This window comes from Equus przewalskii, chromosome X (assembly GCF_037783145.1).
Source record: "Equus przewalskii isolate Varuska chromosome X, EquPr2, whole genome shotgun sequence".
Lineage (NCBI taxonomy): Eukaryota > Metazoa > Chordata > Mammalia > Perissodactyla > Equidae > Equus > Equus przewalskii.
The window spans coordinates 44,358,945-44,375,774 of NC_091863.1; the positions used below are offsets into that span (position 1 = coordinate 44,358,945).

The 16,830-nt window shown below is 40.0% G+C and overlaps 1 protein-coding gene across 1 annotated transcript; it reads right to left on the bottom strand.

Annotated features, from left to right (window-relative positions):
- Positions 1-13,163: 13,163 nt before the first annotated feature.
- Positions 13,164-16,674, bottom strand: LOC103544369 (putative G antigen family E member 3). The gene is made up of 5 exons (XM_070604765.1): positions 16,577-16,674; positions 15,731-15,822; positions 15,154-15,262; positions 14,246-14,371; positions 13,164-13,275 (listed from the first exon to the last, which is right to left on the bottom strand). Exons 2-5 carry the CDS (start codon positions 15,812-15,814, stop codon positions 13,253-13,255), a joined length of 342 nt encoding a protein of 113 aa, XP_070460866.1. The 5' UTR covers positions 15,815-15,822; positions 16,577-16,674; the 3' UTR covers positions 13,164-13,252.
- Between the last annotated feature and the right edge of the window lie 156 nt (positions 16,675-16,830).

The following is a 16,830-nucleotide window of genomic DNA, read 5'->3' on the forward strand; positions in this document are numbered from 1 at the left end:
GTTGCATGACAGCATTAATTGCCCTCAAGTCCTGGAGTAATCTCCATTTTCCAGATTTCTTTTTTATCACAAATACTAGGGTGTTCCAGGGACTAGTTGAGGGTTCAATATGGCCTAATTTTAGTTGTTACTGTACTAGCATCTTTAAAGCCTGTAATTTTCCTTTTGGAAGGGGCCACTGATCTATCCATACAGGCGTGGTAGTTTTCCATTGAATAGGTATGGGAGGAATGTTAATAACATCAGCGGCCCCTAGGAAAAAGGCTTAACGTTTAGAGATAGTTCCCACTGAGAAAGCAAATCTTGCCCCCATAGGGAGTATGGAGTTGGAAGAATGTAGGGTGTTATTAAGGCAATTCTGTTTTTGGGCCCTCTGACTTTGAGTACGTGATCACTTACCTTAGGAGTCATAAGCCCCCCTACACCTTGTACAGATGCAGAGGTTTATTTTTTAGGCCAATGGGGAGGCCAAGTGGACGAGGCTATAATGGTTTTATTGGCTCCAGTATCCAGGAGCCCTTCAAAGGGAATCTCCTGTATGTATACTGTAAGAATGGGCCGATTTAATGTTAATGACTGTATCCAGAAAGCACTGTCGCCAGTGTGGCCAAAGCCACTGGCCCCCCTCTTGGCAGCAGAGGTGTGAGCAGGGGACACGTAAGGTATTAATATCAACTGAGCTATCCTCGTAAAAGCTTCTATCACATAATAACTAGATGAACGGACCATGACTTTTATTTCACCTTGATAGTCAGCATCAATTACCCTGGGAATGATGTTTAAGCCCTTCAAAGCTGAACTAGAGTGTCCCATTAATAACCCAAAATATCCTGATTGTAAAGGTCCCCATACATTGGTAGGAACAAGAAAGATTTCATCAGCACAATCTGTGACGACTGTCTTTGAGGCCATGAGATCCACTCCGGTACTTCCTGACAAGGCCACCACTAAATCATTCACATAGAGTCAGCCTGCTGATTGAGAGCTCCCCAAACTTGGTTTTTCGGGGCACTGGGGAGTGTGCCCCATTTTGGGTTTCCCAACGCCAAGTCACTGTTGATTAGATTACCATCTACATCAGTTTTAGAGCGACATTGATTCGCCCAATGGAATCCCCTTCGGCACTGAGGATATGGTTTAGAAGGTGGCTTCATATTACCGGCTGGCCCCCCTTTACCAGGGATATCTTTTGGACCGGACATGCATTGTTTTGCACAGTGTCCAGGTCTTCCGTACTTAAAACAGGCATTATCAAAAGCACCTTTGGACAGCTGCGAAAACGCTGCCACCATTACTTTGGCCACATGACTATGAGTTCCTACTTCCTGACAGGCTCGCAGCATATCCCCTAAAGTATGAGTTCGCCCTTTAAGGTGAGACATAGCAGACTGGCAATCAGCATTAGCATTTTCAAAGGCTGTTTTCAACAGGATAATTTGAGCCGCTTCAGGATGAGCTATTTGCCTCTCAATTGCCTGCTGGAGACGGTCAATAAATTCTATGTATGGCTCATTTGGCCCTTGTCGGACATTCACAAAGGAATTGGTGGCGGTGTCTGCCCCTGAAGGGGGAATTGCCTTCCAGGCTGCTAATGCCACCTCTGAACATTGTCTATGCAACATTCCATTTGCCTCAGCCTGTGCTTGAGGCGTCGCATAATGGCCGACCCCCTGTAACGAGTCGGCACTGATTGGGAGAGGGGGGTTTAAAGATAGATTATCCATAGATTGGGATACAGATATCTTATTACACTCAGACTTGAAAAGAGTATATTCAGCATGCGACAAAAGAGTCTTTGCGAGCAAAAGCCAATCACAGGGTAGCATACGATAACTGGCTCCCAGTGCCACTATCATCCCGACAGTGAAAGGTGACTGCACTCCATTCTCTCTAATGCTCTTTTTCAGGTCCTTAAACACCCAAAAAGGAAGGAATTCATGTTCTCTTTGCCCATGATTGACCACTACGGGGAAGGCACAGGAAAAAACATCAGGATATCCATGATTTAATCCTTCCCGAAGGCAATTATGAACCACACTATACTGCCTGGAATCAACATACGGGGCTGGTGGAGTACAAGGAGGAGCAGTAGGCAAGACAGGAGGGTTCTTGAAGGCGAAACGCCTCTCTAAAGGAGGGGGGAATGGTAAATCATCATCGTCTGAGGACGTTTGTTCAAAATTTGTCTGAGATTTACTAACGGCCTTTTTAAAAGAGTCTCTTGGTGGCAAGCAAGGCGGAGGAGGCAGTTGGTTGCGCCTCCTCAGCTTTTCCTGAATGGCGCTCAGCTGAAGAGGCCGATTTTTCCTCATCCAATAGATCCGACAAAGGGAACAGCGCAGTACGTACTGTTCCCCAAGTCGTTAAGATATGTACATCCTTTAAAAGGTCTTGCTCAAAGTGAGACTTTAGTACCTTGCCAGCCCTGTCCCACAATTCAATGTCCAAGGTGCCATCCTCAGGGAACCAGGGGCAATGTGTAGATATTCCCAGCAATAGCCTCTGTAACTTGGCGGGAGAAACTGAAACTGAAATTGTCTTCAGCAGCTGCTGAAGTGTCTCAAAGTATAATTTCTGCTGGGTTGTCAATTGTTGGCCCATCGTTCTCATGGCAGACCGCTGAAAGGTGGTTGAAATTCCCTGATACCATTACTCACCAATAATGCCGCCGATCTTGGATCATGTCGGCGTCACCATATGTCAGTGTCACAATTCAATGTACACACTAGGATAGATGCAGAGAGGGCTGATGGCCACTCTGAGTTTATTATAATCAGTGTTTCAATATATACATAGCTTACAGCTGTTAAACATACACAGGTGTTCTGGACAATGTAATTAGCGGATGCCAAGAATTCTTAGTGATTTCTCAAGGAGCCCTCCCTCAGCCTCTGTTTTGATATTATCATGTTATTGCTGTGCTCGTATATTTTTATCTCGGAGCATGCAAGGCCTCCTAGGCAACGGCCCCTCCTGCTCCCAATATCATGTCTCCATCTGTGCCTCTGGGCGACCATGCCTGGCTTAGGTTGCCTCCCACTGGAGATCTTACCCATCTTTGGCTAACCGGCCTTCTCACCTCCAGGTCACAGTTTGTTGGTAAGCCTTTTCCAGTGATTATCAACCCTTCCTGCATCAGGGGCGGTTACAAAGTAGACCTCCATCTCGTACTGTATACAAAAATAAACTCAAAATGGATTAAAGGCTTCAATGAAAGATCAGAAACCATAAAACTCCTAGAATGAAATATAGGCAGTATGGTCTTTGACATTGGTCTCAGCAGAATCTTTTCAGATGGCGTGTCTACTCAAGCAAGAGAAACAAAAGAAAAAATAAACAAATGGTACTATACCAGACTAAAAAACTTCTGCAAGGTAAAGGAAACTGTGAACACAACAAAAAGACAATTCAGTAACTGGGAGAAAGTATTTGCAAATCATATATCCAACAAGGGGTTAATTTCCAAAATATATAAAGAACTCATACAACTCAACAACAACAAAAGAACCCTATCAAAAAATGGGCAGAGAATATGAACAGACACTTTTCCAACGAAGATATATAGGTGACCAATAGACATGTGAAAAGATGTTCAACATCACTAATTATTAGGGAAATGCCAATGAAAACTACAATGAGACACCATCTCACACCTGTCAGAATGGCTATAATTAAGAAGACAAGAAATAACAAGTGTTGTAGAGGATGTGTAGAAAAGGGAACCCTCATACACTGCTGGTAGGAATGCAAACTGGTGCAGCCACTGTGGAAAACAGTATGGAGATTCCTCAAAAAATTAAAACTAGAAATACCATATGACCCAGCTATCCCACTACTGGGTATTTATGCAAAGAACATGAAATCAATAATTCAAAATGGTTTCTGCACCCCTTTGTTTGTTGCAGCATTATTCACAATAGCCCAGATGTGAAGGCAACACAAGTGCCCATAAACTGATGAATGGATAAAGAATATGTGGTATATATATATACAATGGAATACTACTCAGCCATAAAAAAGACAAAATTGTGCCATTGTGACAACATGGATGGACCTTGAGGGTATTAGGCTAAGTGAAATAAGTCAGACAGAGAAAGGCAAGTATTTTATGATTTTACTAATGTGCGGAAGATAAATAAACATATAAATAAATAGAACAGATTAGTGATTACTAGAAGGGAAGGGGGTGGAAGGAGGGGAAAAGGAGTTAGGGGACAAATACGCATGGTGATGGATAAAAACTAGACTATTGGTTGTTAACATGATGCAGTCTATACGAAAACTGACATATACTAACATACACCTGAAATTTACACAATATTATAAGCTAACATGACCTCAAAAAAATTAAAAAAAACTTCTAGAATAAAAATATTTGTGGCCTTTAGTTAGTGTAGTGAGTTGAATAGCATCCCTCCAAAATTCTTGCTCACCTGGAACCTCAGAATGTGAACTTATTTGGAAATAGGGTCTTTGCAGATGTAATTAGTTGTGTTAAGATGAGGTCAAACTGTGTGGAATCAACCCAAGTGCCCATCAATGGATGAACGGATAAAGAAGATGTGGTGTATATATTTACAATGGAATACTACTCAGCCATAAAAAAACACAAAATTATGCCATTTGTGACTACATGGATGGTCCTTGAGAGTCTTACATTAAGTTAAATAAGTCCTACAGAGAATGACAAGTACTGTATGATTTCACTCATGTGTAGAAAATAGGCAAACAAACAGATAAAAAGAACAGATTGGTGGTTACCAGAGGGGAAGGAGATGGGAGTAGGTTGAGAGGGTTAAAGGAGCACACATGTATGGTGACAGATAAAAAGTAACTATTGGTGATGAACGCGATAGAGTCTATACAGAAACTGAAATATAATAATGTACACTTGAAATTTACACAATGTTATAAACCAATATGATCTCAATAAAATAATTTTTAAAAGTAAAAGAAAAATAAGATGAGATCATGCTGGATTAATGTGGACTCTAAATCCAGTGAGTGGTGCTCTTATAAGAAGAGGAGATGGCACAAAGAAACACAAGCAGAGGGAAACACACCACGTGGAGATGGAGACAAAGATTGAAGTGATGCATCTACAATTATTCAACATCAAGAATTGCCACCAGAAGCTAGGAGAGAGGCATGGAACAGATTCTCCCTTAGAGCCTCCAAAAGGAACTAACTTTGCTGACACCTTGATTTTGGACTTCTGGCCTCAGGAACTGTAGAGAATAAATTTCTGTTGTTTTAAGCCACCAAGTTTGTGGTAAATTGTTATGGCAACTCTGGGAAACTAATACAAATTAGGAAAAGATTTATTAGATAAGACATTATAAACACAATTCATACATGAAAAATTGATATATTTGACTTCATGATTAAAAAGTTTTGCTCTTCAAAAGACATGGTTAAAAGAACAGAAAGACAAGTCACATACAGGGAGGAAATTTTTGCAAAACATCTATATGATAAAGTAATTGTTTCCAGAATATATAAAAAACTCTCAAGTCTCAATAAAAAGAAAATAAACAAACCAATTAAAAAGTGGGCCAGGACCTGGCCCTGTGGCTGAGTGGTTAAATTTCTGTACGCTCTGCTTTGGTGGCCCGGATTCGTGGGTTTGGGTCCTGGGCGTGGACCTACTCCACTCACTAGTCATGCTGTGGTGGTGTCCCATGTACAAAAAATAGAGGAAGATTGGAAAGAAAAGTGGGCCAAAGATTTGAACAGATACTTCACCAAAGAAGATGGATAGCTGGCAAATAAGCACCTGTAAAGATATGAATATTACAAATCATGAGGGAAATGCACATCAAAACCACAATGAGATGCCTCTACAAACTTATTCTAATAGCCAAAATGAGAAGAAAAATACCTCTGGGGCCAGCCCAGTGGTGCAGTGGTTAAGTGCACACGTTCTGTTTCTCGGCGGCCCGGGGTTCGCTGGTTCGGATCCTGGGTGTGGACATGGCACCACTTGGCACGCCATGCTGTGTTAGGCGTCCCACAGATAAAGTAGAGGAAGATGGGCACAGATGTTAGCTCAGGGCCAGGCTTCCTTAGCAAAAAGAGGAGGACTGGCAGTAGTTATCTCAGGGCTAATCTTCCTCAAAAAAAAAAAAAAAAAGAGAGAAAAGCTTTTAAAAAAAAAAGAAGAAAAACCTCTGACAACATCAGTTCCTGGCTAGGATACAGTGCAGCTGAAACTCTCACATTGCTGGTGAGGATGCAAAAATGACATAGCCGTTTTGGAAAACAGTTTGGCAGTTACTTATGAAGTTAGAGAAATGAAAACTTATGTTCACACAAAACCTGTAGGTGGTTATTTATGTTGGCTTTATTCATAATCAGCAAAACACTGAAAACAATTCAATGTCTTTCAACTTGTGAATGGATAAACTATATTATATCCATACAGGGAAATACCACTCAGCAACAAAAAGGAACAAACTACTTATATATGCAACAGCATTGATGAATCTCAAATGCATTATGCAAAGTAAAAAAGTCAGACTCAAAAGGTTATATACTTGATGATTTCATTTATATGACATTCTGCAAAAGGCAAAACTGTAGGAGTGGAGAACAGATTGGTGATCTCCAGGGACTGGAGCTCAGGAGGGGGGTTGACTAAAAAAGGGCAGGAGGCAATTTTTGGGGGTGATGGAACTATTCCGTATCTTGATGGTGGTAGTGGTTACATACTGTATGCATTTGTCATAACTCATAAAACTGTAAACCAAAGAGAGTGAATTTTTCTGTTTTTGAATTATGCTTCGATACTAAAATTAAGAAGGCATAGAGTAAACTGAGGCACTATAGAATGACTTAGGAGTGACCCAGCTGATTGAACTTGCACTGCCAAAAGATCTTATGTCAACAAAGTCAAGGTGTACTTGGAGCCATGCAATCTTTATTCTGGAACAGCAGAGAGTGTTGGAAGATGTGTTCAGGAAGACAATGTACCCAGATTGGATTACCTTGTAGGAACAGGTTTCAATCCTTAACTTTGATGATCCAGTAGTAAAGGATTGGTTCAAGAACCATTGTATGAAGTGGAAAAAGCAGGAGTGAAAAATTAAGAGATGGCTGTTACCAATACCACCAAACCAGACTGTTTCTGTGAAGGAGGAGATTCCTTACCCACAGCTGCTGCAAATATTCATCCTGTCAGTTCTGGAATTTCATGTGCCCAGGGTCCTGAATCACCTGAGGTTTCTGGAATAGAGCAATCTGGAGGGGCTAGTGCCTCTTTTTGGAATTCATCACAGGATTCTCAGCCTTATGATGCCCATCAGACACATCTGGTAGTCTTTGGTACACCTGAGGCCTTAGTTCCTTGTAACATAGACCAATTTGCACAATTATTTACCTTACCTGAGATGATGATCTCAGCAGCCTAGATTAGTATTTCTTCTTCCAGGTGCCTCAGCTGAGGGGACTGACACCAATCTTCAGCGTGACTTCTGACCCAGCCACACAGCTCCTGGCAAAGGTCTGTTGTCCAAAGTCTCATCAATAGAAAGACATTTCCAACCACCTCTAATGGGTAAACTTGAGACTAATCAGACTAGACCTCAAAAGTATATCTTTCTCTATAATAAAAAACATTTCTCCACCTTTCCTCATTGCTCACCTTTTCTGCCTTCCCTTTGAGTGCCTCCTTGCCTGAATTTCTGAATCAGACAGTCATCGGGTGACTTGGGGAAAACAGCAGACATCAGCCACTTTTCCCTGGCTTTCAGCTTGCCCCATGTTGAGCTTAGCTCAATGAAAACACTCCAGCCTAAGTGGACACAACCAAAGAATTCCTACTCTCCATGGCCAGTTTTTTGTTCTTTTCAAAAGACACAAATTATTGTCAAGGCTGGAGGATGCCAGGGCTTGTAAGTCTACGGGCAACATACAACTCCAGTGCTCTGTAAACTATTCTACTGGGAAGGGAAAGAATGATTTTTCTAATATTTTGTAACATTGGTATCAGAACCCAACAAGGAGACCTTAATTGTGTAAGCTGTATGTTTGTATTTTAGGCACACATTAATTAAGAAAAAGTAGAAAAGTAGGTTTTAAAAAATCTCTTGGAAATCAGATATCTAATAAAAAAACATTCAATAGAATTCTTGAAAAATGAAGTTGAGTAAATCTTCCAGAAAGTTGAATAAAAATGAAAAAAGAGAGAAACAATAAACAAAGTCCTAATAAATGTGGCCTAGAATTAGGTTAAGAAAATTTCCAGAGAACAGAGAAAAGAGAAAAGAAAAAGGAAAAAAACCTTATCATAGAAATAATGCAAGAATGCTCCTAGAAAATGAAAGCCATGAGTATCCATCACAAATGAGTAAAGACTTAGACAAAGAGACATTACTGCAAGCTTTCTGAATAACAAGAATAAATAAAAATAAATAGCTAATCTTAAAAAATATAAAAAGACAAACCCAAAAATATGTGCAGGAGATTGGAACAGATAAGAATACATATGGCTAGGAAATGTGCACATGAAAATATGCTCAACATGTTGAAATGCAAATTAAAATTACATTGAGATACTACTACACACCTATTAGAATGGCTAAAAGTAAAAGACCGACTATACCAAGTGTTCTTGAGAATGGAACCAATATACACGACTGGAAGTATCACACACAGCTGGGAATGGAAAACAGTTTGGCAGTTGCTTAAAAAGTTAAATGTACATGTACTGTAGGCTTCAATCATTCCATTCCTGACTATTTACCCAAGCCAAAAACTGGAAACAGCCAAAACGTTTATCAGTTAGTGAATAGCTAACAAATGATGGCATATCCACACAATGGAATGATCCTCAGGTAGATCATCTATAAAATGGAGATAATTGAATGGAGAGATTTATATTTTTAATCAAAAGGGGAATAATGAACAGAGATATTAAAATGTGTTTATAGTGAAGCAGTACCTGGAACACATACATCTTCCCTGGGTGAAGCCATTCCTGACTACCTGGGCTCTCCTCTGTGTTCTGAGCACCCCCTGATTCTCCTCTGCCATGGCTCTTAGCACATTTGTTTTGTCACTATCTTCTGTGTAGTTTTCTGCTCATTAGACTCTGAGTTCTTTGAGAACTCTCATCCTTCATGAATCATTCGTATGTCCTCAGAGCCTACCTAGCCCAGAGCCTGGAGCAGGTGCTCAGACTTCTTTTTTCTTTTTTTTTTTAGTGACCATGGCACATGCTACTCAGTTAATCAAGTACAGCCTTGTCGACCGAGGGAACAGCAGCATAATTTAAACAGCAGATATTTATTTAGGCAATTAGAATTGCAATTCAGGAGACACAGATGCAGGCAGAAATCCATAAATGTACTCCGAGGGAGACAAAGGAGGCAAAGGTTTATAAAGGCAAAAAGAGATAAATTACACAGGTTGTTTTGCAAAATTTGTGATTGTTGCTGGCAACAACTCTTACTTCTTGGCTATACACGATTGGTTGCTAAGGCCATCTCTAAGGCAGAACGTTCTTATCTATGAGAGTAAGTGTACTTCTTGAAAGAAGATCAAGATGACAACAGTGAAGCACAGTTCAAAAGCTACAGTGCATTTGGGTAGAGACATGGTGTGCATGTATAAGCCCCATTTCCTTAATGGCCTGCCAGATCCATTTTAGAAGCCTTGACATATATTACTCCATTTTGTTATCACTGTCCACAGCCATTATTAAACCAGCAATTTGTGTATTGGAAGTAATACATTGTAAATTAATGATCATAGGAAATATCTCGACAAATTTCTGTTCTTATAGAGGGAGATTTGTGCACTTTGCTTAGTCCAGAAGTATATAGTACCAGTGTATTCTCTTTTTTGTTCATAATGAATCTTCGACATGCTGCTTTATCAGATCACCCCTCAGTTAAGAGCTGTATTGATTAATTCACTGAAGCCTTTCCGTATACAAAGGGGTTGAAGAACAGACTAGACACTTGATAAATACTTTTGAATGAATAAAATACTGACAATGTGATTATTTTAGTTTTTAAGTGGAAATCTTTATTTTTCAGTTTGGGCTTCCATAACAAAATATACAATAGGTGACTTAAACAACAGAAATTTATTTTCTCACAGTTGTGGAGGCTGGAAGTCAAAACCAGAGTGCCAGTATGTTTGAATTGTGGTGAGAGCTCTCTTCCTGGCTTGTAGCAGCTGTCTTCTCCCTGTGTCCTCACATGGCAGAGAGAGAGAGAGAGTGAGCAAGTGCTCTAGAGTTTCTTTTTATAATGGCATTAATCCCATCATGAGAACCCCACTCTCGTGAACTCATCTAAACCTGATTATCTCCCAAAGGCATCATCTCCACATACCATCACATTGGGTGTTAGGGCTTCAACAGATCAATTTGGGGCATGGGGCACGATTCAGCCCATAGCAGAGGCATAGACATCAGCAGCTTTGTATCAGCAGAATCAAGTATGTGAATACAGTGATCAATGGATATGGAGAGTCCAGTCGACCTCTTTTATTCTCACAATGAGTCTTCTCTCCTTCCTTTTCTCCTGCTTCTTGGCTACCCTGCTCACTGTATTTTTTCCCTGCTGATTTCCTTCCCTGTGTTTCTCTCTTGCACTTCAATTGCTTTTCTGTTTGTGTGTCTGTCTGCCCCACCAGTGTGATATCTCCCATAACAAACATCACACATAGTTGATCTTTTCATTTCTAGCATCCGAGGTATTTCCATAAACATGCTAGGAATCAGTGCATGTCTGCTGAATTAATTACATCTTTGTAATGACCCTGACAGGAAAAGCATCTCCTCCATTTAGGAGTCAGTATTATATATGTTGTATTTGGAGGCACCATGCATAGGGCCTTTTGTTTTGTATCAGACTGTAGGGGAGCAGCTATGCCTTGATGCCCTGGTGACCTTGCATGACTCCACGTAGGCCATGAAGGCAAGGGTAGACTGCAGGCCGACCTGAATGTTGGCAGAACAGCTTGTGAATCCTCTTGGAGCAAGAGGAGATAAGCAGCCTGCTGAGGAGCTGCCACTAGGCAGTTTCTCAGCTGCCTCACTATCTAGCTGGAGGTTGACATAAGGTTTTTACTCATCCATCTCTGGTTTCAGCTGAGTACAGGATGTTGCTCCTTACCCCACCTGAGAGTACAGTTGAGGACTGGAAAACTGCTCACTGCCTTAAGGTATAACTGTGGGCTCCTCACCAGCAGAGGTGAGGCGGTGTCTGTCACTGAGCACCTCTGATTCAGTGTCAAACTCTGGGACTAGAACACAGGGAACTGACACCAAGCTGATCTTGCTTTTGCTCTGTCTGTAAGTAATGAACTGTTTGAATCCATTCGGGCTCATTGTCTCCTTACTGGCTGAATCTATGAAAGTGTAACAAGCCAACCTAACAACCATGGTAGTGAACCATGTGGCCCTGTTAGCATCTGCAGTGCTACTTGAGGACTCCCTGACCACTTGACAGATTCTGGTGTTGAATCGTGTGGTGTTGCGTGATCAGAAATACTGACTTACATTCTTATGCATCACACACAGCAAGGAGCACAGTTTTCAGCACATACAATGACTTAGGGTAGCCTTATCAGTCCTCCGTTATTTACAAACCAATTCTAGAATCAATGCCATGCCTCACACCAGCTACATTGCTATTTAATCAATATATTTATTTAAATAAAATATATTTCTGAATTCAAATTTATTGAAGTTAGTCTGATATACCTACTTGAAATTCAAAATCAGAATCACTTGCTAGAGATGCCATTGTAAAGGTAAATGAAATAAAAATATTTGAAAATTTAAGTGAAAAATGAAACATAATAAACCAAATCCACTTAATGTCTACTTCATCATTTATTTTGAATGTTACATCATAATGTTACATCATTTATTTTTCATAGTAGTAATTTAATGTAAATATTGTAGTTTCTATTTTAGAAGTAGGGAAATAGACCCAAAGAATTTAAGTATTTTCCACCATCACACAGCCAGTATGTGTCACAGCCAGGCTTGAAACTCATGGCTACTTCATGCCATGCCTTTAAGGAGACAGAGTAGGTAGTCTCCACGTAATTTTGCCTCACCATGTCCCTCTTGGTCTTTGCACTTTTTTTCTACCTAGGGCTTAATTCTTTATAGGGCTTAATTCCTTACCCCACCTGAGAGTACAGTTGAGGACTAGAAAACTGCTCACTGCCTTAAGGTATAACTGTGAGCTCCTCACCAGCAGAGGTGAGGTGGTGTCTGTCACTGAGCACCTCTGATTCAGTGTCAAACTCTGGGACTAGAACACAGGGAACTGACACCAAGCTGATCTTGCTTTATAGCCAGTTCTACAACCTAGGAACCTCTCACATATTTTGTGGCAAATTGGGATACTCTACATTTAGTCTCAGTTTTTATTTGGACTGTAGACTTTGTCTTTCTTTGGATCAGGCAAATATTTTTAAACCTCTGTAAGAGGGCGAAATAATTGTGTTTATAATCCCCTGTCTTTCCCTAAGCAGGGTAGATTCTGAGTGGAGTTCTTTGTTGCAGAACCATTTTATTGGAGTGTAAGGATATAAATGGGAGCTTAGAGGTGTAATGTAAAAATTTATCAACATAATTCACCACATCAAACAATCAATGGAGGAGAACAAATCCTATGATTTGAATTCAAGAAATGCACTGTTTAAGTGTTTGATGAAATTCTACATACATTCAAGTTAAGTATGCTTAGAAAACTAGGAGTAGAATGTAACTTCCTTACTTTGATAAAGTGTACCTACAAAAAGTACAGTAAACATTATGTTGAAATGCGGAAAATTTTCCATTTACGTCAGGAAAAAGACAAGGATATCCACTACTACCAGTTGTATTCAAATAGCAGTGGGTGCTCCTGTCCAAAACTATAAATGAGAAAAGGAAATAAAAGGTATAATGTTTAAAATGGCAAAACCAAAACTTATTATTCAAAGATGATATGATTTTTGTATTTTAAAAATCCCAAAAGGATCAAGAGATAAACTCTTGGAATTAATAAGCATATTTAGCAAGGTTGCTAGAAAGAAAATCAAGGTACAAACGTTTTACCCACTCAAACACTTAGAATATAAACTTTCCAAAAAATACAATTTTTAGGAGCATCAAATGCCTAGGAATAAATTTAACAAAAATATGCAAGAAGTATTTGAAGAAAGTTGTAAGACTTTATTGAGAGACTGTTAACAAGTTTCCAACACAAGGACAGCATGCTAGGCTTCAGTTTCTCTTTCTTTAAATTTGTGGTTGTCCTTCACCTATAATGGAAACATAAAATTAGGATACATTACTTAGCAGAACTTTATTTAGATGACTAGAGCTATGCAAAGGATACTACAGTTTTGAAGGATTAATACTAGAACTCTAAGGGTGACCCTTTGACTTACATCAGTTAACCTCAGTATAGACTTTGAAGGTAAACTTTCACACATATTAACAGTATTTTTAATCATGTCACTTTTTTTAGTGGAATATGGAAACAAAGAGACTGTTCCAGTTCAGAGCAAATTAAATCAAACTATTTAAAGATAGGTATAGCTAGAAAGAAAAAAATGTATATACTTTTAGTAATAATCCAACCAAACAAAAACCCTAAGAAAAAAAAGATATTATTAATGTTTTGATGTGAAATAATATTCTGAATATAGGATGTGCTTGGAACTACCTAAGTGAAGTAAATAGAAAGCCCATTATTACATTTGTTTTGTCTCTATTGTGGGAAAGTGAAAAAGTGTTTCTTTGGGATAGTTTAGCCCTTATGTAGTTGTTTTAAGCAGGGAAAACATTTGTCCCCATTTTTACCCATACTCCTGCCTCTTTACACAATTAAAAGGGTTTCAGTTTGTGCAATAAATTACATGGCTACACTAGTTTTAAGCCATTACCATCACATGTGACGTCAAAATATAAACTGATGTTTATTATAATGTGTACGTATTTGTTCAAAGCAGGCCTTTACAAAAATATGTGAAAATTATTAGTTATTCACTAAATGACATACTCAAAAGTGAGAAAATACTTTCATATCTTGTAATTCAATATGACATTGACTTTTTTCCATCTCTGATAGCCTATATGACAATCATTTGGAGTCTGAACTACCTTGCAAATAACTTTTATATGTGAAGTCTGTTATTAAAGTAGCAGTAATGTTACCTCTACATTATAAGAAATATAATATTGTGTAAATTAATTATTTAATAATTTGCATCTTAATGGATAACAAACCTGCTTCTGGCATTTTAAGGGGCTCTAGACTTGGTAGAATCTCTTCCGCGACATCAGGACCATCTCCAGGCTCATCCACAGTCTTCAGCAGAGTCAGTTCCTGTTGAGCAGCTTCCACATCAGGCCCTTAAAAATAAAACGTTATCAATTTAAGAAGTAAAACCATGAAACATGAATAATGAAATAATATTCATTCTCTAAGCATTATGAAATAAAAGCTTACATGCTAGTGTGGTAATAAATGTGATGCATAACAATCCCAAGAGCATTAGTTCAGGAGTCTGTTTCTAGAAAAATGGAATACAGATTTTTCAAATATTACCCTTTCCTTTCCCCAGGCTACTCCTGGAAAACTTAATTGTCCCTTTTGTATTTATTTGTTATTGTACTTATCACATTAAATAAGTGGTTTGTTTGAGTCTGTCTGACTAAATTATAAGCTTCAGATAAAAATTATGTCTCTCATTAGCATTGAGACTCCTAGCACTTAGTATATCACATGGCATAAGGAGGCACTAATAAATGTGTGAGAAAGAAATCTTAGAAAGTAAATGAGGATGTCAGCAAAGTGGTGGACTAGGAAACCCCAAGATCTCCTTCCCCCCGAGAAACATGAAAAAACCAATGATAAACTGGCTGAACGACCCATATAGGAGCTCTGGAAAGCACTCAAAGGTTTACATACAAATGCCCAATCAAGAAAAAGCCACTTTCAAAATGATAGGAAAGTTTTGTGGCATTTTAACTTGTCCTTCCTCCACTCCTTCCCCAGAGCAGTAGCAGGGAATGTTTGAGGTGCTTTTTTAATGTTTCTTTCCTCCTGTTACTGGTGTGTCATACTTCACGATGCACAAATACATGTCCATCAACCCTAGACACACAGGCACTCTTATTCTCTCTCCTTTCACCTTGAACTGTAGGTGCTCCTTCATCATCAATGTCCTGAGCAGGTATAATATCCTGACCCTCAGTTGGTGGTTCCTCTAGTTGAGGTTGTTCATCACTGGGCTGCTGAGCCTAGGGGTGTGAGTGTGTGTGCAAATAAAAAGTCAATAAATATACACAATACAAACGCATCTATCTAATCATAAGTAATTCTAAAGACATTCACCAACAGTAATTAATATATACATATATATATTTTTTTAAATAAAATTGTTACTCTTCCCACAGATAATCTCCTCCAAGCAAAATGTTACCTGTAAGGATTTTGGAAGCTATTTTAATCTACACGGGGATGGATGTGTGTAATCTATTATCAATAAGCTTGAGAAGAAAGTCATAGGGCAAAATATGGGGAACATAAGAGTGTTCCCATCCAGGTAACAACAGAATGTAATTCTCCTGGATCAGTGTTTTCTTCATAGGATTCCATTATCATTTTCTATAAGTAAGGGAGATTTGTATCAGTGTATCTATATTAGTTCAACAACATTAAAAAAGTCGATTCTGGTAATATAAAACATCAAATGTTGAAGCACTCACAACCACAGGTCCAACTGCCTGGGAAGACTCTCGATCATCTCTTCTTCCTGCAGATTTAGATCTTGTCTTTACATGCCCACTCATATTTCCCACTGAAAATACAATATTGTAATTTGAAAATTGCACGTCAGAGGATAGCTATATATGAACACTATGGAAAAACGGTTATTTGTACTCTCTTTAATTTCTAAAATATTTTCAAAGTAAGTCCCAGGGTCATTATAAGTGTTCATGCTTTCTAAAAACACCAGATAAGCTTTTGTTCATGTGAGCATCAAAGAGGCATAGAAATCACCTTAAGGCACATGATAAAAGACAGGAGCACATTTCTGAAGAGGTTTGGTTTCCCAACTGGATTCCCCACCATGAAGACATTTAGGAAAATATCGCTAGAAAGTGACAACCTGAGTGACCATTGCTTTGGTCACACTCCCATTTCCTAGGCGCACTCTGCCCGCTTCCATCAAGTTCGGTTGGAACACAGGGAAAGGCTCAAGCCTTGCCATACGGCCTACGGCGGTTTTCGCGCTCCGAGGGCAGAGGAGACGAGCTTCCACGTGGAGCCCGCCCCCACCCGCCCCCTGCCCAGGCCCCACTGAGGACTCCGGAGTCCGTGCTCTGTCGGCAGTCCCGGCTGCCCCCTGGATTCACCTCGTCTTCCTCGGAGACCCCCCTTCCGCGGCCCACCGTCCTCCCTCGTCCCAGCACCACTACGACAAGGGTCATGGCGGCTGCGATGCCTGTGAGGACAAGGACGACGACCTCGAGGACCTGCCGAAGCCCGCTGGCTCCCTCCTCACACTCACTCACGGTTAGACTCCTGGAAGGACTGCTCCACGGACCTACCAGTTGGGTCCCCGCTAGTGAGAAAGAATCAGGAAGGAAGAAACTCGACCACCTGCGTCTCAGCTCTGCCCTCAGGACGCGGACAGCAAGGAGCATGCGCAGCAATGCGCCTGAGCAGCAAGAGGCGAGCGCCCTGACTTGAGAGCCTGCAGTGCAGGTTGAGGTTTTCCTGCCACTGCTGCTGAGACCTGGAACCTCAGGGTCTCCCGAGGACGAGAAAAGGGGCTTGAAGAGTGTTGTTTTCCTCCCACCCA